The sequence below is a fragment of the Octodon degus genome, unplaced genomic scaffold, assembly GCF_000260255.1.
Source record: "Octodon degus isolate 3935 unplaced genomic scaffold, OctDeg1.0 scaffold00127, whole genome shotgun sequence".
Taxonomy (NCBI): Eukaryota; Metazoa; Chordata; class Mammalia; order Rodentia; family Octodontidae; genus Octodon; species Octodon degus.
This window is the reverse complement of record NW_004524703.1, coordinates 3153476-3177479: the sequence shown is the minus strand read 5'-3', so window position 1 is coordinate 3177479 and position 24004 is coordinate 3153476. Positions and strand designations below refer to the sequence as shown.

At 46.5% G+C, this 24004-nt stretch overlaps 1 protein-coding gene across 1 annotated transcript in view; it reads left to right on the top strand.

The window, feature by feature from the left end:
* Pcnx2 (pecanex homolog 2) overlaps positions 1-24004 on the top strand; it is a 213213-nt gene that overhangs the window by 21838 nt on the left and 167371 nt on the right. The window contains 5 exon segments of the mRNA XM_012516813.2: positions 1787-1915; positions 2052-2197; positions 5527-5620; positions 13245-13380; positions 21410-21555. Of these exon segments, the coding sequence (XP_012372267.1) occupies positions 1787-1915; positions 2052-2197; positions 5527-5620; positions 13245-13380; positions 21410-21555 (651 nt within the window).

Here is a 24004-nt window from a genome sequence, read left to right as displayed (position 1 = left end):
GTCAGCATTTTAATTAAAAAGACTATTTAATGATATGCAATATTAATAATTTAAGATAAAAATATGATAGCTGCAAGACAATATCTTTATTGTTTCCCTTTTGTGCTAAAATAAAAAGATTGTTGGGGCATAGGACTGGCTCCAGTGTAATGGCAGAATTAAGAGTGATTTAATTGAAAAAACTTTTCTCTAGTTTTAAATGATATACAAGGGAGCCAGGGAGATAGCTCAGTGATTTAAGTGCCTGCCTGGCAAGCACAAGGTCTTGAGTTCGATTCCCAGTACAAAAAAAATTATACACAATTAAAGTATACTTTTTTTATAAACAGAAATATTCTTATAATTTTTAAGAGAAAAGAGGAAACCTCCCTATGCCGACCTGTGTACTGCATGTGTTTAAGGCCGGAGAGGTTAGGATACAACAGAGCTGAGCAGATGGGTCCTCTTCCCAAGGTGGGTGCCCCCCCCCCCTTCATCACCTGCCTGGGATTTTTATGAGGCTGATTGCTGGCCATCGGCTTTGCTTATGATAATACTGCCTCACAAATGCAGGGCTTGATGCTTCTGAGAGTTGAATTCTGACAAGCTGTCAGATGAAATGCAGACATTTTTGTGCCAAAGACATTCTAATGGTGCTTCTTTGGATATGTAAGTAGTGCTGATCTTTAGGGCTCACACAGAAGCCAGCATCCTCTTCTAGTAACTTCCATGCCTAGGATCAAGGGCCTGCAGTGATGCGATTTAAACCTACAGAGGCATCTCTGGAGTTTTCTAGTTGAGGGCTCAGCAGGTTGACGGTGTGGCTCAGAAGAGCCTGGGACGGCAGGGCCAACAGCTTCAGAGCTGACAGTCAGTAGCTTTGGTCATGGGCAGACCATGATCGTTTCACCCATAATTGTAGCTATGGGGGTGCCTACAGACAAGCAAGTTTTGGCCTGCAGGGGAGTATTCCATTTTGTATGGTGGTGAGAACCAAAACCCTCCTCTGGCCTATGGGTAAAGCGGACACTAGAAAGCAAAAGCCCCAGTCTGTACCCCTGTACATGGACTTCACATTCATCTTCACATAGTCTCAGGGAAGAAATGGACTGTCTGTCTGGCCATGACTGCTGCAGGCTGAACATGCAGCTCAAAATCCATCTCAGGGGCATCCGCTTTATCAAGGAATTCATTCTGCCACCAGTTTACATGTTTAGATTTGGAGGATGAGGAAGGAGAAAGAATAAGTTTTTCAAATGGTAAGTGGGATGGGACCTCCCTGCAAATGGCCCAGCTTGTTATGTAATTGTTTTCACCTGAAGCTGTGCGTGCCTGTATCACAAACCTTTTAGGACTGTGTACTATGAAGTGGAGTTTCCAGTCTGGTCTGTCTGTGTCACAGAGCTAGTCAAAGGGTTTCCTGAATTGTGTGTAAGCTAGGTGGTATTTCTAGATGCGTAAATAGCTTGTCTCAAAAATACACACATTTCTGTTCTTCAAGTATGTTTAGGTACTTTGGTACTTAGCAAAAGGAAAACTTACAAGCATTTCAAATTCAAAGGAACTATTTGGATTTTCTTTCTATGCTTTTTTCAGTTTCACTAGCTTGTTTTGGAGGTATCACCTTAATTTCTTTTTTTGTTTGTTTGTTTTTTGGCAGAACTGGGGATTGAACTCAGACCCTTGTGCTTGCCGGGGAAATGCTTATTCTACTGAGCCATCTCCCCATTCCCCTCATGTTAATTTCTTATTTTATGCTACATTAACACATAGAGCAATGTTTTTCAGATCATTACTTACAAGGAAGAAAGGAGGAAATCCTGGAGAAGGAGAAGTTCAGGGGGCAGGATGCCAAGCCGGAGAAACCAGACTCGCAAAGTCAAGACCACACTGGCACCAGCCCAGTGTTCACCCCACCTGCCAAGACCGCAGCGCTGTAAGGGTAACTTAGCTACTGAGCTTGCGTGGCTGTAACGTGTGGGGCACCCTCTTTCACTGGCTGCTGCTTTTAACTCTTTATTGAGGATAAGGAACAATTCCTTATTGTTTTTGAAGCTTTTATGTGTGTTAAGTTTCCAGGGCAACAGACAAAGACAGATAATCTACAGGGTGACTTCCCAGCAAGACAGTTCTGTCTTGCAAGTCATCAGTGGGCCAGAAACCTCTGTGCAGGAGGAGATGTCTGTGGATGCAGTGCACGTTTTCATGGATGAACACGGTGAGTTGTGGAGTGGTTTGCTAATAAGCAAAAAGGGGAAGGCAGAGCCTTCGGCCCGCTGCATGGAATGATAGCCTGAGCACCATTGTATTTCCTTGCACAGAACACTAGGCCTTGTATTAATTTTTGTTCTAAAAGATACAGTAGGACTAATTTTCAAGGCTTGTCTTATTTTTCATGTCCAGCTATTTATACTGATTCATGTACAACAAACTACATTTATTCATGCACAAAGATCTGCATTTATCCAAATATAGTCATGTCAGCCTCTGGAACCCTGAATTTCTTGGGACTCCATTTCCTGGAGAACCATTGACGCCAGTCTGTCCTGTGCAGCCACAGAGCTGTCCTCGAGTGAGGGGCACTTGCCCAGGTCACCTGCTCGTGGTGCACTGGCTGCACAGTGGTCAGTGATTTTATCCCATGAATTCTTCACCCACGTCAAGACCTCTTACAGGCCGGGCTTTGCAGAGTTCCCATTGAACTGAGTGTTAATTAAAAACTTATGAGACAGGAATAGCAACAAAAATGATGATGGTTTAGAGCGATGGTCCACACACAGGTGATGAAAAATTGCAGGCACCAAAAATTCAAAAAGAATGTTTCTGCATCTCACATAAGTGGAGCAGGTATGCCCGTTACAATGCGTGATGCACCAGATTATGAAGATTTGTCTTAGACACAGTCAGGTCTGTTTGTTATCAAGTGCACATGTTATTCATGTATTGTGTCTGTACTCTTGTTTGAATGTTTGGCCATGTCTTGAGATCACCTGCTTACACAGGCCTTTACCTCTCATCCAAAGGTGCCTGCATGGGTATTTACAAATCCTTAATTATTATTTATCTCATCATTTTAAGTATTAATGTCAATAATATTATTTATTTATATTTAATTATATAGTAATATTATTTTATAATTCAAAACATGCATCCTTTGTTGCGGCACATGTACTAAATGTGTCCATCTGGTTGACAGTCTTTTCTTTTTTGATACTGGGAATGAAACTCAGGACCTCACGCTTACCTGGCAGGTGCTGTGCTGCTGAGCTGTACCCCTGGCCATGGTTGACAGCCTTCCCTGGGACTTACTTTGGGGGTAGGACGTATATTATGAGCATCCTGAAAGGTCATGCGAGGGCTTATTTTACAGTTAGGTCTTCTTTTCAGCTGAGGCATGGTAGCTGTTAGAATAGGCGACATCCTGTGATTTTGCTTAATATTCTTGGGAAGAGTATGCCCCTTTGTGCCCTGGGCCTCTGCGTATACTGTGTTCCTGCTGTCATGTGCTACTTTCTTGCACATCTTTGTTCTAAGAAAAGTTTTTCAGACTTAATAAGGCATCTCTGTTTTTTGTCCCTTTGACCCCATTCTTTTCTTTCTTTCTTTCTTTCTTTCTTTCTTTCTTTCTTTCTTTTTTTTTTTTTTTTGGGTATAGGGGATCGAACTTGGGACCTTGAGAGTGCCAGGCAGGTGCTTATGCTGCTGAGCTGTCTCCCCAGCTCCCCTGTTCTTTTCTTATTTGATGATGTTATAACCTATAATTATTCATTTATGATACTTTAATTAATGCAAATTTCTTTCTCACAACTGTAAACTTCAGGATGATGCCCAGCACCCTGTAAATATTTGTTGGATGCTTGTCGAATGCCTGACCTTGATAAATTTTATCAGCACCTTCTTATTAAAAGAACTTTAAATAGGCATTTTCTCCCCCACAGCCTACAGGCCACACGTTGCTCCTCAGGATCATATATTTTTGCCTTACTATGCAATTTTTATTGATTTTTTCATGGCTGCACTGTGAGGTGCTTGACTGTGGACCTCACACGTGGCCATGGGTCACTGGTAGAGGAGGGTCCCCTGCGGAGCTAATCCTATTCTGCACCACCCCACGGTCCAGTCCACGCCCGCCCACATCAGCAGTGATGTGCGCCTGTGTGGCTTGCAGAACACAGTGTGGCAGTTATTGGCAGTGGCAGCTCAACCTGCCTGTGTGCGGGCCTGTGAAGACGAGTGTTTGTCGTTAGCCAGCCAACGTGTAAGTTTTCTTATTTAATTGTTAAATTTGGGTTTGTGTTATTTTTAAAAAATATTTTGGTAAGCTAACATGAAGAAGAGGAAGTTTTGTTGCTTGCGTACACTAACCCTATGGTATGTTTTGCAAGTGGACCCAAACAATCCTCTTCATGTGGCTTGAATAAGGACAAAAGTTTGGACCCCCATGATTTAAAATATTGTACACTGAGCATCATCAAGTGGCATGTTCAGAGTCCCCAAAGTAAAAGAGATAGTTTCTGGTTTTTTTCTAGAATGCCTCTTTGCTAAAGTCTCTTTATAAACCAAGTCATTGTTATTTGCTCCAAGGTCATCCTGGTTTGGGTAATAAATTAAATGGTTACCTTTTGTGGAGCTCAGGGGTGTATGGTCTTCAGCACCTGTGTATCTGCAGACATACAAAATGATGACAGTTTTGGACAAAGAACTACACTGGCCAGCTGGGGATACAGCTCAGCAGCACAGTGTCTGCCTGGCAAGTGTGAGGTTGTAAGTTTGATTCCCAGTACCAAAGAAAAGTACTGCCCTGGCAGTTCCATGGAAGACTAGAAAGGGGCAGGTTGTCCCTCCTGGCTCACCGCCTTCCAGAGGCTCACAGCCCTTGGAGCAGGGAGCTGCTAGAAGTCTGTGGAGGGAGGGACCGTGTACATTAGGGTGGGAACTGACTTCACACCTCAGTGCCCCAAGCACCTCTAGTAGAGCTAGGCAGCTCTGCAAGTGTATTCCGCCCCCTGCCTTTGTGCATCAACACGCCGACACCCAGTCAGCTGCTGCAGCAGCACTACTGTCTGCGCACCAGAGAGGCAGCACTGACTCCTGCGGAGGCCTCAGGAGCTCCACCAGTCAGAACTGCAGGCTTAATAAACCTCTCCACATGATACCCGTGTGTACGCAATGCAGGAAAACACCCAGTTACAGCCTAGTGTGGAGCATGCTGACACGTGAAGGGAATTTATGAAAAGTGAATTAAGAGATGATATAAATGATGATTAAAAGCAATTAAGTGTTAAGTAATAGAGTCAGAACTTTTTTAAGTATATTGCCTGAGAGGGATGTCAACCACAATGTTTCTTATTAAAGTTCTTTTGTACCTTGTTCACCTTCTCATGATACATGTTCTGTGGAGAAATGTAAGCAGTGGGCCTAACATGCCAACAGTTATTACTTCAACACCCCAAACTGAGCTCTCTTTAACATGAAAATCGCGTAGGATGAAGCGGTCATATACAAATAACTGTAAGCTACTTTGTGGAAATCTTGTGATTTTTGCAGGGGAAATTAAGTCCTGTTACTTAAAGTCTGGAAATCAGAAAGAAGGCTCCTTCCAGTGTCCTCCCTCCGGCGAGACCTGTGCCCCGCAGGCCCGGTGAGTGGAGCTCGGCTTGCAGTGAGGGAACTGCGGCACCCAGGGGGGTGCACAGCCTACTCTGAAAAGAAAGCGTGGGGCCTGGTGTAGAAAGAGCACGTTAATCCATTTTTAGGTTCATCTGACATGAGGGCAAGAAACTCTGACATGACTGAATAATGAAAAACACACGGGACCACTTTCATTGCTGCCACTTCCAAAAATGAGCGTGAGGTGCAGCGTGACTAGGGAGCAGCCCGCGGAGCGCGCAGCCGCGAGAGAGGGCTCTCCAGCTCTTGCTGCGTCCTCCCGGGAGTGCTTTGGAGATGTCCTTGGTGCTCATTTGTGCTAAGACAGGCACGCTGCGTTGTAGCGAGATGATCTAGACATCTTCTCTGGTGTCTTTTCTTCATGAATATGCTCCGCTTTTTCCCTAGGGAAGTGCTTCAGCTGAATTACCGAGTAGCACTACTGAGCAACTGAGTAGTTTAGGATAAAGCCACACACACAGAGCCTCGAAGAGAGCGAAAGAATATGCAGACAGGAATCGGAGAGCAGCCTGCAGGGTTCTCGGCAGCCCCCGTTTCCTTAGGTTGCATCCTCCCGAGTGCCACCTGTAGCTACCTTCTCCCCGGAATTTCTCTCTTGGCACTGGATTATTTCATTTTCTCTGTGCTCCCTTTCCCAGACAGAGCCCCTTCCACTTTCCCTCCCACCTCCCAGGGCTGCTGGTCTTGGCTTGTGCAGTGCGTTTGGTCTGGGCAGCAGGGCTGTGGCATGTAAGCATGAGACCTGGCAGGTGCTGGAAGGGGCTGCTGTGCTTCTGGTGGGCCTCGGACCAGCCCTGCGGCCTGGGGCAGTCTCAGAGCATCGGTCCTCCCCAGCTCCATCTTCTTAGGTGCGCGGCACAGCTGGGCCCCTGCTGCACAGGAGTGGATCTCACCTCCAGCAGGCGTAATCGTGTGAGAAGTGCCAGGTCATGTTCCTGAGAAGTCGTGGTGGCGCCTCCTCAGGAATGTGTGGATCAAGGCCTTCCTGTGGAGGCTCCCCGGGGCGTGTTTTTCCTCTCTCTGTGCTTCTCCTGCTCCCCTGTTTACACAGCTCTCTCAAACACTGCACCATGTTGTCACCAGGCGATTGTCATCACCCTGTAACCTCTCACTCAGCCTACCCGGAAACGAGCTTCTTTCTCATGAACCCAAATAGTCTTCTTACGTCAGATTTGTTCTGAACAATGTGTGTACCTTGCGCTCAGTCACTGATGTGGGACTACTTATGGACCCAAAGCTGGATCAGGGTTCCTTTGAAGAATAGGTGAGGGTTCCTCCATGGGGCACTTGGGATGGGGAAGATAGGTGCAGGAGGCACACGATAGTAGGGGACCCCTGAAGTCTCTGATTTTGGTAAAATAGGCAACTGAAATAATTATTGAGCTTGTTTAGGGAGAAAAATGTTCAAGTATGTAAAAGCAGTTTTCCATTATAGAAAGACTTTATGTTGCGTCCCTAGGCTGCAGGGTAGCATTTCTGGTGTGAATGGCCCATAGACTAGGTTGTGGTCCGCCAGCCACAGTACTGAGTGTTGGGCTGTAGGCTGACTCTACTTGTCCAGGTGCTGAGGGGCCTAGTCTTGTGGATTCTGGGAAGGAAAGGCCCGTTGCCACATATGGCTTCCCTTTCTGTGCTTCCAGAACAAGGAAACTAATGCCTGTGTCTTCTGTTGTCTGTGTGGAGTGTTGTTTGGGGATGTAATGCTTGCTACACTGTCTGGCCTTTGAATAAGTGAGTCCTTAAGATTGTCAGTGGGGTCTTAGCCCCACGACAGTAGGTGTGTTGGCCCCGTTGTGGCTCATTGGGACACGGCAGATGTGCAGGGCTTTCTGTCCGATACGGAAGCATAAACTCAGTCCCTTCCCTTAGCACAGTTACCGGGCTGTGGCTGTTCTCATCCTGGCAGAGCAGTGAGGGTGCTGCCATCTCCTCAGTTCATGCTCAGGAGCAGGGGTTCAGCCTTGCTGGGCTATGACCCACATGCCCTGTGGGTGCTCCTGGAGCCTCAGATTCCTCCCCTACTCCAGACACCAGTCAGAGCAGGCTGAGGCCCATGAACTGGTAGTAAGCCTTTAGCTTGGGAGAGCGTGTGGTGGTGGTGACTTGGGTATTTTACAGCTGGTTGCACAGTTGCTAGAAAATAGAAGAAAAACAAATAGGCTGGCTAAATTCAAGTATTTTTAATGTCTGCACTAACATACCAGTGTGTGCATGGGTATGTGTGTATGCTATATATGTATATACATGTACGTGTGTGCGTATATGTGTGTAGTATGTGTATGCATGTGTATGTGTGTGAATGTGTGTTGGGGGTCCAGAGTGTTGTCACCTTATCACTGTCTCTCATGCTGGAGGCATGGAATGACCTCAGAGCCCAGTGAGTCCCACCAGCAGGGCAGGTGTTGTCACACAGAGAGGTTAGAATTAATATTATGGTTCAAGTTGGGTGTCCCTTGAATCTTCTGTGCAGAGCATCCTGATAGCTCATGGCCCCAACTCGAGGGGGCATTTCCAGTGACAGTTCTGGCAGCAGCAATGCCATTTAATGTGCTTCTGTGCTAAGTGGGTGCTAGATCTTAAAATATCCAGTGAGGTTGAGGGAATCAGCTTCACTTTGCAGAAGAGGAAACGGAGACTGATTAAGAAAGGTGCTTGAGGGGGCCGGGGAGATGGCTCAGTAGAATAAAAGCACTTGCCTGGCAAGTACAAGGGCCTGAGTTCAATCCCGGTTCCACAAAAAAAAAAAAAAAAAGAAAAAGAAAAAGAAAGAAAGGTGCTTGATGTCGCAGGGCTAGTGGCTGTAACACTTGGCATACACAGCTGGTGGACACTAACCCCCTCCCTGCCTTTCCCTGCAGTAGGGACAGAGGGTCGTCATAAGGTCGTGGGAGCCAGGCCTGCGGGGCCAGTGTGGAAGGGTACTGCAGTGAGGAGAGGCCATTCATCCTATCTGTGGGTGGCTGCTTTGCTGTCTGCAGCCTCCTGATCCCAATGTAAGCCTGGGATGACCATTTTTGTTTTTTTCCAGTAGGAGCGTGGAATTCACATTTATATGTAAAAGTTTTTCACTTAATGTTGATTTTAAAAGGATTTTTTTTGTGTGTGTGCTAAGGCTTTCACACCGAGCTGTATCCCCTGTTAGGTTTTATTTTGAGAAAAGATCTCTCTTCAGTTGCCCGGGCAGGATTCCAACTTACAGTCCTCTTGCTTCAGCCTTTCAGAGTGCTGGGAATGCGGGTGTGCGACACCAGGCCAATTTTAAACTTTCTGAAATACTGCAGTGCACGCATCCCAGGCTGTGGCCTTCGGACTGCCTGTTGTCAGCTCCTCCTGTGGGGTCCTCCACACCCACCCTGGGCCTCCTGTGGGTGACCCTGCTGTCTCTGAGCCCTTCTTGTGGACACGTGATGGCGATCTTGCCATGCCCTTGGGTGATGCCCACTGCAGCCTCCACCCACTTCTCCCTCTGGTCATTCGCATCTTTCAGAGCTCAAATTGCAGTTTGTCTCTTCTAGGCCTACACTGTGAAAATAAACTCACCTGTCCAGGTTGCTTCCAGAAGAGTCTGAGCGTAGTCTCTGCTGTGTCGTTAGTCTGCAGATAGTTCCCAGCTCTTCTTGGTTGTCAGAGTCTATTGAAAAGTGACCACAGCCAGGGTGACCTTATAGCTCTCCCAGCTCTCTTCACACAGATATTCAGTAAATATTTGCTTAAATCAAATCGAGTTTTTAGGAGTGACGCAGATGCCAAGGAGGAGTTGTAGGTCATTCTAAGGCCAGCTGAACATTGGAGGACAACATGAAAACTGACCAGGACCGGTGATGTAGAGTCAGAGGTCTACAGGACCCGGTTGGGGATGTCCCCCTTTATTCTCTGAGCAGTGAGTGATGTGGCCTCTCAGCAGAGAGGGACACCCTGATGAGTGTGGGGTCAATCAAGGTGACCTTGGCAAGCTCCTGTTTCTCCTGTGAGCGGCTGGAGGGTGAAGAGGGAAGCTAGGTAGAGCGAAACTTTCAGGATGGGCCGCTTGAAATCCTGTGCATGGCAACCAGACCTAGACTCGTTAGGCCTTCCGGTCCTGCATTGTGTTAATGAAGCTCTTCTCCCTGTCCTCACGAAAGCTGATGGCTGGGGAAAACCAGGCATGGGACACCAGACGGGGTTGAAATTGGAGAGCTCCACCTCCTCTCAGTGCAAACAAGAATTCTGTCTCTAGCAGCAATCTAATGCTTGTGGTTATTTTTTTGTTTGATATTGTGCAACTTCCGTAAACACTTTAACTGTAAGCTTCTCAATACATCAATTGAGGGGAAATCTTCCCAACTCATCTGCTGGGTTGCTTTAAAGATTAGATGTGGTAAGGCCTATGCTAACGACAGTGCCTATGACCAGTGCCACCTGTTGCTTCTCCCTTTGAACACAAGTGGGGGACAGTGGCCAGAGTTCACTGTGATTTTACTCTACAAAGGATCCTGGATTTTGATCAAGAGGAAATCTTTCCCATAGTGCTTTTATGGGTTGCTTTGTAAGATCATTAAGCTGGGAAAGTACTTTCTGTTCTCCTTGTCCACCTGTTGTGGCCCAATATCTTGGCACCTATGGTGACTTTAGAGCAGGTATTTTAATATTATGATCCTGAATCTTAATGCCATTAAATTTTGAATCCTCCCACCATTGTGTGCATAAAATTTGATTTTGAATGTGAAGGATGCTTGGTTGGGGCTGTTTCTAGCCATTCAGCCATGGAAGGTTCTGGAAAAGCAGCTTTTTCCCCATAAAGTGACCTCAGTGGCTGGGATTGCCTCCAACTAGGCCATTAAACCACTGAATCTGATTATTGGCAAGAAGGTTTTCCCTCCTCGTCATTGTTAAACCTTGTCACCATGTGACAGTTTTATGTCTCTGACTTCCAAGTATGAATAGGGAATTGTTAGCTGTGTAACTTGCATGTCTCTCTGGGGGTTCCCAAAGGAAGCCAGGAGAGGAAGCTCATTTCCCTCCTCGGTCCCACTCTCGTTGTGGGACCCTCTTAGGAGCTGCCAGAGGCACGGAACGGAGCTTTGTGGTCATGCAAGAGCTGTCCGTAAAGCAGGTACTTGGTAACTTTATCTACCACAGCTCTGCTTTCCCCAGAGACAGAAGGAGTGGGCTGTGGCTGGGACTGCAGCAGTTGGTACTGTGACTGGGACAGACTGCCAGGGGATAAGCCCACGTCAGTTTTTTATTACCCAGAACATAAGACTAATTCAGGAGCTCAGAGCCCGAAATGAGCTGATCTACCTAGAAAGCTGAAGTTAAAGCTGGCTTTCTACTGAGCAAGTCGAAGGTGGAGCTGCCCCGGAAGCTAAAGCATACAATGGGATGAAAGGGTTCCTTGCACAGTAGACTTGCATTATTCTTCTGCAGGTTTTGTGATGAAGGCGTAATAGTTTCTGTTCTTTGTTCAGCAAACAGTTTTGCTTTTTGTCTTAAAAATTATTCACAATAATATATCAGAGCTTTCTTTTTAAATGAACTGTGTGTTCAGTAGTCCAGCCTTTCCAGTGTCATAAGCAACTGAATGAAAAGTATGTGACATGCCTGTCATCTGTTCCCAGTGCCATCTGAAGGCAAGATATACTATTCACAATCACTTTGATGGTGAAGAACACATGAAATAGGTATGTGGGATGGAATAGAAGTGTCATCCTAGATCACATTTATTTACAGGACTTTTATTAGACAGTTTTTATGTCTCTTTAAATTCACTTATTTCTGATTTTATTTGCTTTAGAATCAGGGTAGCACATGGTGAAGTAGATATTATTTGGCTTACAAGTTAAGTTCCTTTTTAGAATCTGTTCTAAATCTCTAGACCCATTTTATATCATCCCCCAAAGGTCTGTTACTCTTTACCCCCTGTACTTACTCTTCATTGCCTAATTCTTACACTTTTCTTGACATCTTCAGCTTCTGTGACCCTTATACCTCAGTCAAAGCATTCTTGCTTACTGAGACTGTTAGAACCATGGGCCCCAGAGTTTAAGTGTGGACCTGGTTCCCACAGAATGGGAGAAGGCAGGAAGTTGTAAGAACTCACCCTCCCTGTTTGAACTGTTCTACTATATCCAGAAGAAGAAATGGAGCTTTGTTTGGCGTGGCTGAACGGGAGCGTGGCCACGCAGTGTGTTCCTCAGATGTGCAGAACATTATGACCTTTCAGTGTCAGATGTGCCCGATTGTATGTCCATCTGAGCATGGTTTCAGTTCTAAGTACAAATTTCTGAGATGGTGCCTGTGGTCGTGTCGCTGTTGATTTTGGCAGTAGAGAGATGCATGTTTGCTACTTCAAATTTGAAAAGACCTTAATGGGATCTTGGAACCTTTGAATGCATAGAGGTAGGACCAGATGGGGCGTGGTATCTGGTTTTGAGTGGTTTCTGCCCTCCCAAGTTGCTCGTTCCCTCTTGCTTCTCAGCTGTTACTCTGCGTTCCTTGCCATCTCATGCCTGCCCTGGATTCGTGGACACATCGGGAGATTACACTTCCAGCCAGGCCCACCTTCCATAGCTTATAGGGAGGGAGGAAGCAGGGAGGGAAGAATAACTGACTCTACAATGATTTCAGTCCTTGAGGGCGGAGGCCGGTTGCACAGGAGACTCCCGCACTGTGGTACGGCATGGCCGCCACACGGGGGCAGTCAGCACCCGCGCTGCAGGCTGCCTGTCTCTGCCTTCCCCGACACTTGCCCAAGTCCTGCTGTCACAGACTTCCCCATTTGCAGGATGGACAGGCTGTGTAGATGCATGTCCTCTAGGGTGAGCATGGTATGCTGATTCCACTCCTCAGCTGTCCCTCTGTGATCCTTGTGGCTGTGGCATCCAGTGAGCCAGGAGCACAGAGATGGCCAGGCGAGGGAAAGCGGACAGCTGGCTGCTGCTCTTGTGTCTGCACAAGGTGAAAAGTCTCGGGAGATTTTCCACATCAGTGGGAAGGTGGAAACACGGCACATGTATTTTCCTTGCTTGCTCCTTGTAGCAAGTCAGATGGATGAAAGGCTGGGAAGCCCGACAGGGTGCAGTGTCACCAAGGTAGATTTGGGGCCCAGCTCTGTCTCTGGGAAGGCGCACTGCTCTGGCCCAGGCTTGACTCCTGCCACACGTTCTGTTCCCTCTCAGAGGTGGCTCTTCATAGCCACCACCCTTAGTTACCACTTCTGTTATTGCTCTGGGCAAAATCCAGTGACCCTGAAATTTACCTTTCCTATCAACCTGAACCATACTAGTACCAGAGACTAACCACAGAACAGATGCCGGAAACCAGATGTGCCAAGTTTAGCAGACTGTGGCTCTGAGAAGCATTCCTCCAGGCATATCTCCCTGTGCACTGAGGTGCTGTAGGGGGCCAGGTTGATGGCTCGGTGGAATAATCCCCGGTTCCATAAATAAATAAATAAATAAATAAATAAATAAAGTGCTGCAATGCTGTGTGTGTGTGTGTGTGTGTGTGTGTGTGTGTGCGCGCGCATGCGCACATGCGCGTGCCCATGCGTATTCTGCGTAGCTGCTCCTGGCACCTGCAGGCAGGTAACCAAAATTCTCTTTGTCCCTCCCCAGAGAGGTGCACCTCAGCTCCTCCAGCACTACCACTTGTGAGAGTCCAGACCCATCCTCTGGGGACCCTGCAGTCAGTGCCCTGCAGCAGCAGCTGTTGCTCATGGTGGCCCGGAGGACCCACTCAGAGACCCCGCGGGTATGTGCCTTCTGAGATCACTGTTTGTGTTGTTCTAGAAGCAGGGGATCTTAAATACTCTTCCTAGGTTGATTGACCAGCTCTCATCCTGAATTTTGCTTTGCTAAGTGGCAAATCTATCAGTGTATGCAGTTTATTAAGTGAATGTGAAAAGAAACTTTAGATAGCAGATAACCTTCCAGTGACATTATCAGAATTACCTCTGCGTCACTTCCTTTTCCAAATGCATTAGAAATTCATTCACATTGATCTTTGGTTGCTAGGATGTGTTGTTCCCAGGGGAACACACTGGGTTAGTTTATACCTCCACCCCTATAACTTGCTGAAGGTTTTGACCATAACTGGTTCTTTAAAAAAATTATGTTAACCTTGAACACTCAGCACTCAGATTCTTAAATATTTAACCCAAACAGAGACCTTATTCCTGGGATGTGGACACCCAGGCTCTAGAGAGGAACTGTTTTCCTGGGAGATGTCTTACGGTGTTTGTCACTCATGCAGCCAGGTATCAGGAGGCTCAGGGAAGGCTAAGCCAGGATCCACAGCCACAGACACCATGGGAGGTCAGGCCCAGGTGCCAGTGGGGCAGAGGGGCTGAGATTTGGATGGAGACATTGGGGAGGAGAGGGAAAGGAAGTGCCCTTAGAAAAAGAGGCATTCAGGTTAGACTTAAAAGAAGTGTGGCCCTCCTCTAGCTCAGGTAGAGGAAGGAGGACTGTAGGTATGATAAAGTTATTTTGGTGTGAAGTTTCTAAAATTCTGTGCTTGCTTTTCTTCTGAGATGTCAGTTCCCTCTAGGGCACATTGACTTTTGAAAAAAACATATAGAGCTTTGTGGTAGTTTTTAGGATTGCTTAGCCAAATTTTTCCAGAGAATGTTTGATAATATTGTGAGTTGGTCTATCTATTCATCTATCTGTCTGTCTCTGTCTGTCTGTCCATCTGTCCATCCATCCATCCATCCATCCATCCATCCATCCATCCATCTATCTAACGTGTAAAAAATAATCAAGTTCTCTTACTTGACTCCTCCCTTGGAGAGGCTAAGGGGTCTTAGGAGTGCCAGTGAATGGTGACTCAGCCCTCTTGGGTCGTGGAGTTTCCACGAGAATGAAAAGGTGCTCAGCTCATCCCAGATCCAAGCTTTCTGGACCCTTCCATTCTGTGTGTGCAGGCTCACCTGCTTCCTCCTGCAGGCCTATGGGTGCAGTGGGCTGCTGTCCTGAGCCCACTATGGAGGTGAGGTTTATGGGAAGGACAGAGTTTCACAGGATACCTCCTTGTGGGGTCACACACAGGCTGCTGAGCGGTGCTTGCTGGGCTGGTGCTGGGTCGGTCACCTACTGTCCACCAGGGACTGCCATTTGTCCTGTTCTGAGGACCTTCATTGGGCATCTTCCTCCTCTCCATCCACGCCTTAGGGCTCATGTCTACATCTCCGAGGATCCAGCCTACAGCTGTATTTGTATGCGCTGCCCCATGGGTGTGGGAGCCCTGCGGCCTGCTCCTGGTGCTCATCACAGTGGCTTTCTGTGAAAAACTCCTGTTCCTCCCTTATGGGCTCAGGCAGAGCTGGCCTTTTCCCATTTCCTGAGTGCTGCAGCTCTGGGAAGCCCGCTAGAGATGTTGAGATGGTTGGGGAAGCTGTGGAGTTCTTGCTTTCATCCTGGCAGAATGGTAGAAAAGTGAGAGATTTGGGGTTCTCAAAGATACAGTCAATCCATTAACTTGATGTCTCAAGATATCACAGTTGGAAGCGCTCTTTTAAAGTAAGTGAATTTTGCAAAGATAACTCAGATCACTCCTTATTTCACATTTGACTCTGTGTAAGTGGCACTGTAATAAAAGTACTATATAAAAAACCTAATTTCATGAATAGCAGTGGTGGCAAACCTAGGGCGCGAGGGTGTGCCGCAGCAGGCTATTTGTATCTTTGAAAGCTCTAGAAGGTTTGGCATCACTAGTCTATAGTGTTTCACTGTCACTTAATCAAAGTTAGTCTTTTTAACTTCTTAATTTTAAATAAAATTTACAGTGTTTAAATTTCTACATCTATGGATGTAGAGTCAGAAAAAAATAAAGATTGCCGTATAGCCTCATATTGAGATATCGAATAAATATTTATGAAGATCTCATACCAGAAAAAAAAAGAAAGAAAATTTTAGCTCTACTATTTAGCTCTCCAAATTGAATTTTTGTCACCAGGGAATTAAATTTTTTTGGCCTCAAAATAAAATGCATTGGTTTCCTGCTCATTATCCAACAAATACTCACAGTAGGCTGAGTACACCTTCCATCCCTGCCAGAAGCTGGGTCAGAGTGATGAACATGCGCCGTCCCCGCCTTCAAGAAGTTCAAGGACAAGCGAGTTCTGTTCTCTGTGGCTGAGCTCAGGGTGAGAGCGGCTCCAGTACTGTGAGACAGCAGAGCAGTGAGGACAGGAGAGCGAACCCAGGAGGAGGCTTTCTGGGGCAAAGATGCCCCAGCTGAAACATGAGGGCTGGGTGCAGTTGGCCAGGTGGAAGGCAGAGGGGGCCAGCAGAGAGAGCTCTGGCCAAAGGTCTGGAGGTAAACCAGCAAGCAGGCATGCTCATGGGTACAAGCCCAGGGGCTTCCAGGGCCAGCGGTATGAGGGCTGCCTCTTAGGATGGCCTGCAACCCAGGCAGGAGGTAGGGCTGCCCCAAAGACTGCATTTACTTCCTTCCCTCTCTCTTTCACTGCACTGAGGTTGGGCCTGCCTAGACTCCAGCCTAGAGGTGTCTTCATACAAGTAAGGGTGGAATTCTACAGGGTCTGTGGAGATGACCAGGAGGAAGAGCTAGGCCAGAGGAAAGCACTGACTGAAATTCTTCCCTGGCACAGAAGAAATGTGTGCAGGGGCTGAAGGGCCCCAAAGGAAGCTTCCCTGGGGTACCAGCTCCCTTCTCTTCATGAGATGCAGAGCTGCAAATCCTAGTCCAATAACACCAAGGGAAGGGCCAAGCCTGGGATACTGTGACATCCAGTGGAATCTGTCCCCATAGCTTGCTGGCATCACCAGATGCAAGATACCGTGAATCCACATTAAAACTTGGTACTTGTCTGTACCTTAGTTTATCTACCATGTGCTTCTAACCTCGGGGGTTACATTCCATATACTTACTGCTGTGACTTTTAAAATCTTACATTGTCCCAGTATGTTAAAGGGCAGGCAAGCAGGTGAGCCAGCACCTTAGTTGGTGGTCTCTACTATACTTTGGTTGTTTGGGGGGCCCGCCGCAAAAGCAGTGTTGGATCTGTGGGTCACAGCATCTTCTGCTCCCCGGCTCTAGTCTTAAACTCATTCTCCTTGTCTTCCATTAGGAAATGAGAGGCCTTTGTAGGTGACAGCTCCATACTTTGTAAACCCTAAAGCTCTCCATCAGTCCCTGATGGTGGCCTTATTGTTATTCTCATGGCATGGAAGCCATTCAGTCCCTTGGCCCTGCCCTGATCAGAATTGGAGAGAACTGCACAAATGAATGGAGCCCAGGGCCCATCTGACTATTCTAGGGTCATGTGGAGTTGGCATTTACATAGCCATTTACTGTCACTAAAGATTCAGTGGCAATCCATAAGAATGGCAATAACAGAGGAAATAATCATATAATGAAAGAAATGAGCATCAGTTATTATACCTTCGCGTATTTATTTTCTGTCTATATTCACTTACTTGAAAGCATGTTATGGCTTTAAAAAGAAAACTGACATCTGCATACTTTTCATTTATCATGTTCAGAAGTTCATTTGAGAAATCCGTTTATCATAAGCATCAAGTCTTACGAATTCTGGCTGCTAAACAGAGCCACTGTTGTAATGGCGTCACTGTGTCATTTATATCTAGTTGTAATTCACCTTTCACTTGCACCTGTTTTTTTTTTTTTTCTTTGAGACAAGGTCTTGTTATGTACCCTAGGTTGGCCTCAAACTTGTGGCAGTCTCAGCACCCCCCCCACCCAAAGTGCTGGGATTAAGATGTGCACTACCACATCCCACCCACTTGCACATTTCTGATACCAAATCCTTATGGGAAATCTTGGGGTTAGATATAATCTCACCTTGGGCTTGATAACTAAAAAGATAGGAGCATGTAGGGTTCTGCAACTTGGGGTATCAGTGGGACTCTGTCCCTGTCCCTTGGTGTTTGAGTCACCATGGGGATGTCCAGTGCGGCCCACATCTCTTCGGCAACCTCCGCTGTGACCTCTTGCCAGCCCACCTCTGACACAGCCTTCCCTCTCTGGGCTTCACAGTTATGTGGTGCCTCTGTCTCCCTTTCAGGAAAGCCTGTGCAGATCTGGGACTCCTTTCCAGATTCTTTTTAAAAGAAGAGGGGACTGTGGAGCTGGCCATGGTCTGTTTCCACAGAATAGCTTTTATTAAATACACTTCATCCTTGAAGTCATAAATCTGACTTTAAATTTGTTATTGTAAAAATAGTATTATTCATTCATTTGGTACAGGATCTCACTACACAATTCACCATCGTAGTGGTTCTCCTATCTCAGCCTCCCCAGTGCTGAGTTACAGGTGTGCGCCATCCCGCCCAGTTTTGGAGCTGGCACAGCATGCCTGGGGTCCCAGGGCCAACACAGCATGTGGTACTGGGGATCGAACCCGGGTCCTTGCGCTTGCCAGGCAGGTGCTTAGATCTTTGAACTATCTCCCCAGTCTAAAAACAGTATTTTGTTTGTAATCCACGATTCTCCATCCTTACTACTTGAGCCAGTGTCCGTCATTGGTCTCCTTTTCAAATTTAGCTTTTTACCTCATTCTTTAGTCATCGGGTCTCCGTACATTGTCCTAGGAGTGCTTGTCATTTGTGCGGGTTGAGGCGACCTCTCTTGGCTGATGAGCACAGTTGCACAAATGGCTTTTGGCCTGCCTCAGGAGGTGGCACAAGGACTCGGGTCTGACATCCAGAGACCTCTTTCTTGGCCCGTGATGGGACCCCGAGAAGGCGACTCAGCCTCCCAGCTGCATGTGTTGAGCAGAGATGATAAGAGTTCTTGTGCGTGCTTAAGGATTCAAGGTGACATTGGACAGAATGACAACTTTAATACTTGCAGCAGTGGTTAGCAGCATCTTAATTCTTATTAGTTCTCTGGAGCTCTTGCAGGTACCAGTGCTCTAGGCAGCAGGAGTTTTTGGGTACCTGAGAAGAGGATGAGTTTTGTTCTTCTTACGTATATTCATTTCCATTAAAAAAACCTTCTAAAATGCTTCCCTGTCTCCTCCTGTGGCTCATTTTGATCAGAGCTGAAGTTGCTCCTGGTAACTGGAGTTCACCAGTGGGCCGTATGCGTGGTAGACACAGGTCTTCATGGGTGGAAGAAGTGCGGTCCTCTTGTCTCTGAGGAAGACCCCAGTGCGGCTGCTCCTTGTCCCCTTTCCTAGTCACCTTCTCAGCCCAGAAGTGACACTTTCAGTTCTTGCCCATGTGACACAGTTTGTTTGTGAGGTGTATCTCACCCAGAAGCAGGCTGCTTGGTGCCTGGTCCAGGCACCTATTTCTTCATCATGTAGACTGCTTAGAGGTAAAGGTAAAGGTCACGGAGTGAAACTCTTCAGTCCTCTGCCAGCGCGTTCCTTGCTGATGCTCCTCAGGGCTCAGCCCTGGATGCCTCACTCCCCGGCCTCTGGTGACAGTGTCCCCCTAGAATGGCTCACTTAGTCTCTCTGCAGATATACAGGTACAGATGTGTGCATGAGAGAGCGAGCAAGCGAGTGAGTGAGAGAGACAGACAGAGACAGAGAGACACAGAACATGTGTGTGCAATCCTGGCTAGATTGCTTGTCTATCCCCCAATTTCTAAGCCCCCTTACTGTATGGACTCTCTCTTTTTATCTTGCCAATTTTCAGCATATCTCTTCATATAGTACCCAGTTTATATACTTTGTACAATATATATTTTATTACTTGAGTGAAAGACTTATTAAAACAATGAGAAAAATTTGAATCAGAATGTGAATTTTGTGTCACAAAATGGGCAGAGGATAATTATTTGTGATTCATGAAAACATCATGCTCTTCACATCCTTGGTATCTAAGAAAAAATATGGAATTCCTTGGACAGTATTTGAAGATGCCTCAGTTCCTTTTTTTCTCATTACTGGGATAAAACACCCAGCACCCAAAGTTAAGGAGGAAAAGGTTTCTTCAGCTCACAGTGTGTGAAGCTTTTAGTTCATAAACGGCTGGCTCCAAGGCAGAGTGGCGCATGGCAGAGGTGTCCGTGGTGGTGGAAGAGAGCAAGACAGCAAGAACAGCAAGGGAGGAGCCGCGGTGGAGACCCTCGTGCTGCCTTCAGGCCATCCACTCCGGGGAGGACGTGGCACACACACTCGTGACCCCAGCATTGGCTCATGAATCAATCACAAACTCTAGAAGCCTGCTCTGTGGTTGCATGAGGCTTTGGGGGGACAGCTAGACCCAAGCCCTACCAGAAGTCAAATCATTTCTTCTTACCATTAAATTCTGTGGAGATTTTCTAACACAAAATCTTCAGTGAAGCAACAGCAAATACCTGATAAACCAGAATCTTTAGTAAGTTTTACAAACAATGTAGAGGAGGTCTTTTTGTGATTTTTGGACACCTTGTCTGATGGCTCAGGTGTGATGATCACGTCAGCTCGAGGAGGTACTTTCCCTATTGGCCAGAGGCTTCTGTCACCACGGCTATGACTTTTCCTGGACCTGTTTACCCATCAAACCTGGACTCCAGTGTCACAGAGATGACAAGCCACACTCACCTGGGCACGTATTTCTTACCTATGCTCTTCATTCATAGGCCATCTTCTTAGATATCCTTCTTATTGCTTAGACGAAGTATTCGACTCAGAGTTAAAAGGGAAAGGTCCATCTGGCTTACAATTCATACAAATTTGAGTCTGCAGTTGGCTGTCTCCAAGCCCGAGTGGCACATGGAATAGGGCATTGGGGGAAGAACAATAGTTCATTGCATGGAGGAGACAGCAAAAAGCAAGCAAGGACCTCAACAGCAAGCGTCTCATGGCCCCTTTTATCTTATTCGATCTGCTTACCCATCCCCTTGAGCCTAACACTGTTCCATGCATCAATCTGAGCATCACATACTCTAAACTCAGCCACCTCTGAGGAAGCTTCACCTGTGACTGCTTGAGGCTTTAGGTGGGTGTCTCCACACAAGCCATAATGGACATCAGGAAAGGCTCCTTTCACTACAAACCACAGGCTCACCATTGTTAGAGGGGTGTTCCTGCTGACAGTGCACCAGAGCACCGAACAACCTCTAGGATGCCCTCCAGAGTGAGGCCAGAGTCCCAGACCCGAGTGGCACTGCCACCTCTTCTCTGGGTCTGCAGCATTCTCATTTTTCTCTTTTCAGCCTTGACCCAGGCTATGAAGAGTCCCTCACCAACTGATGGATGGACAGATTAGTGAAGATTGTTTTTCCCCAAACTGAATATTTTCTACAGAATTAGAGTAATCAAGGTTCAAACTTACCCAATCTGGATCTCAGTTTCCCCATATTCAGTCTTACTGCTTTTGATCTGTTTCAGTATATATTTCTTTTATTCTTTTTTTTTTTAAAAGCAGGCTTCACCAGTGACCTGAATGTCATTAATGCAAATTTCTGTATTCCTAGTAAAATTTGAATATTTATTTCAACATTTCATTGACTTGCACCATTTGAAAAAATTAGGTCATTTAAGAGCTTTTTTGTTTGGTTCTTCTCCTTAATAAGCATTTTCCACAGCAGTTTCTTGGCCTTAATGAGCAGTAGTGGCTTGATTGATGAGTAGCATAATTTTAATGGTATATGAAAATGAACCATTTGAGGTGTGTTGGTACCCAAGACTTTTTGTTGATTGTTATCCTTTTCTTTGAGCATTTATTTCAAATGAAATGTGTTGGTTTGCATTTCAGGATTTGGGATTGGCTTTTGGTATTTTAAAGTTGTGCTTTATTTTGTGACCATGGCAGGGCACTGTGAAACCCTCTCTCTTGTTCCTTTTGCTACCTAAAAGCACGTGAGTCAGGACCTGGAAGACTCGTCATGCTCTTCAGCAGCGGGAAAATTCAACCGAGAACAGTTTTACAAATTATTCATTTTTCCTGGCAAGTGGATCAAAGTCTGGTATGACCGGCTCACCCTGCTGGCGTTGCTTGATCGGTAAGCCACTGACCATGCGCACGCGCGATCAGACGCAGTGGGGCATCGCGGTGCACCTTGTGTGTCTCAAAAAGAAAACCGCAGCCTGTTAAGAGTCCCGGAAACATCTCCAAGCCCTGTCCTTCACTGCTCCAAAGCCCCAGTCACAGCACCGTGGTCCAGAGAGTGAAGACCTTGAACTTTAGGTGCTGCAACTGGAGGTATGAGGGTGGGTGACATGGTCTGGATTTAGGTTAGCATTGAAGACAGTCTATGCTTTGGGTTACTCATATCCTGCCCCATATTTGTAGTAAAGCTCATAGTTTTGTCCGTAGCCCAGGGCCTGGCGAGGCGGAGATGAAGTGGGGTGATGCCCAGCTCTTCCCTGGACCTGGATTCTCGATTCTCACTTCCCTGAATGTGTATCAGCTCGGACGCTGATCTCCTCTTTAAAACCTTCCCCCTTCTCACCTCTTCAAGCACCCATCCCCACCCCGCAATAAAATATTTCCAGGCTGGCGCTGTGGCCACTGGGTGGGGCCGGGGCAGGCAGGGCACTTCCAGCTGGTTGTGGTGTGATGGAGGTGGGCTGGGGAGGGGGCTTTGGTTTCTGCCCTCCCCGATCTCAGGTTATGTAGAGGTCACTGCTGTGATCTTCAAGGGCTGAAGCTCTGGCAGCAAGACCAGCCTGCAGATTCGAGATGCTGTTTCTAAAACAGTCCTCGCTCTGCTGTCACAGCTCAGCGCCAGCCCAAAGGGGTAATAGCGAGGCCGCATGGTTGGTGTCAGTCCCCTCGTGACCACTTGTTATAGTAATGTTACAATAATGTCTTAAACGATGTGAGCACACACACAAAAGCGATAGTCTTGCAAAATTACAACAGTAAATTTCAGGACCCACAAGTCAGGGAATGGCGTTATAATGGTTTTGCTAACAACACTATGTTACCCAAAGGGCACACACGTGAGGGGAACATTTCATACTTAACTAATAATGCAAGACAATGCTTTCTGTTAGATGAGGTATTTTTTAAATTTTTTTTTTCTGTTAAAAGGGAATTATTGAAATTCGGAGTGGGTTGTCTTAACCCTTCACATTAACAACAGATCTTTTGGTAGGTTTTTATTTTGCAATCTACTCAGTGCTAAAAAGAAATCTGCGAGAATTCCGCTGTAATCCAAGAAGAAAATACAGAAGATTACTGCCCTTTAAAAATGCTTACAGTTTTATGGGTATTTGTAGTCACAAAGAGTTTTTAATTTGGTGCTCACAGATGATGTAGAGGCAGCGCCACTCCCTTGTCACCAGGCCCTTAGAGGCTGTGGGGGGCCTAGGTGCTGCAGTGGACCTCTGGAAACTGAACCCCAGTATGTACGCATGCTGAGAGCTTTGGATGACTACCAAGCCTGTCTGTGCCTCAGTTTCCCATCTATTAAATGGGAATGACCTATACCATTGGAAGTTTGTGAGGATTAAATCAATTTATCCCAAAGAAGTCTTTTAAAAACATTAGTTACTGTCAGGGTTATTAGTTACTGCCCAGAACGTGGCCCAGAACAGCACTTTTGCTGAATGAAAGAGTCAAATCCCTCTGCCATTCTGCCCCGGGCCAATCGCCAGGTATCAGTTCTGCCACAGTCTCCTCCCAGAGTGAAAGCCTTGGACTCAGCTTATAGGTTTGGTCAGTCCTTCACTGTGGACAGTCCAGATGTTCAAGATCAGAGGGTCCTGCTGCCTCACCCTGAGGTGTGTCATAAAGTCGTGTGTCCCTCCCTGCTTTCTAGCCCCTGGATTACCTCTCCCTGGAGTGCTGTTCACCCATGCTTTGCCACTTTCTCTTCCAGCACCTCTCATAAGCCTCATTCTGATAATTCTTTCAGGTGTAGCCTTCGTCAGCATTTAAGCATGGACAGACAAGACCAAGGCAAGGGAGGAGGGGAGGATGGAGTGGAGAAGTGAAATCCAGGCAGGAGAGAATGTGGGTAGAATACACCCAAGGACCTGGATGCTTTCCCTTCCGATGGAAAAGATAAACTTTAAAAAATGTTGTTTCCTTTCCTAGGCCTTTAGCTATTCTTAAGTACACATCAATTGCTGTGAGCACATGGGAGAACATGAAATGAATTTTATAGATCTAAGTGGAAAAATATATTTACCTCCATTAAAAGTGCATAGTAGAAAATAAAAGATACACACATTTCCCCCTTCACTAACTATGTTTCCCCAAAGAGTTATTTTTAATTTTCAATGTTAGCATTACCATTATAGATGTTAGTATTTCTTTACCTTTCCACGTCCTCTTTTCACCTTGCTCTTACTATCCTGTCTTATGTCAGCTGCTGTCCTTTCCAGCAAAGGGATCATGTTCTGCCTCGTGCAGCTGCAGCCCCTGTGCCTGCCCACCCTGCCGTGGGAGGCCAGCCTCTGCCTCTCAGTGGGCCCAGCTCCAAATGAGGCTGTGCTGCATGC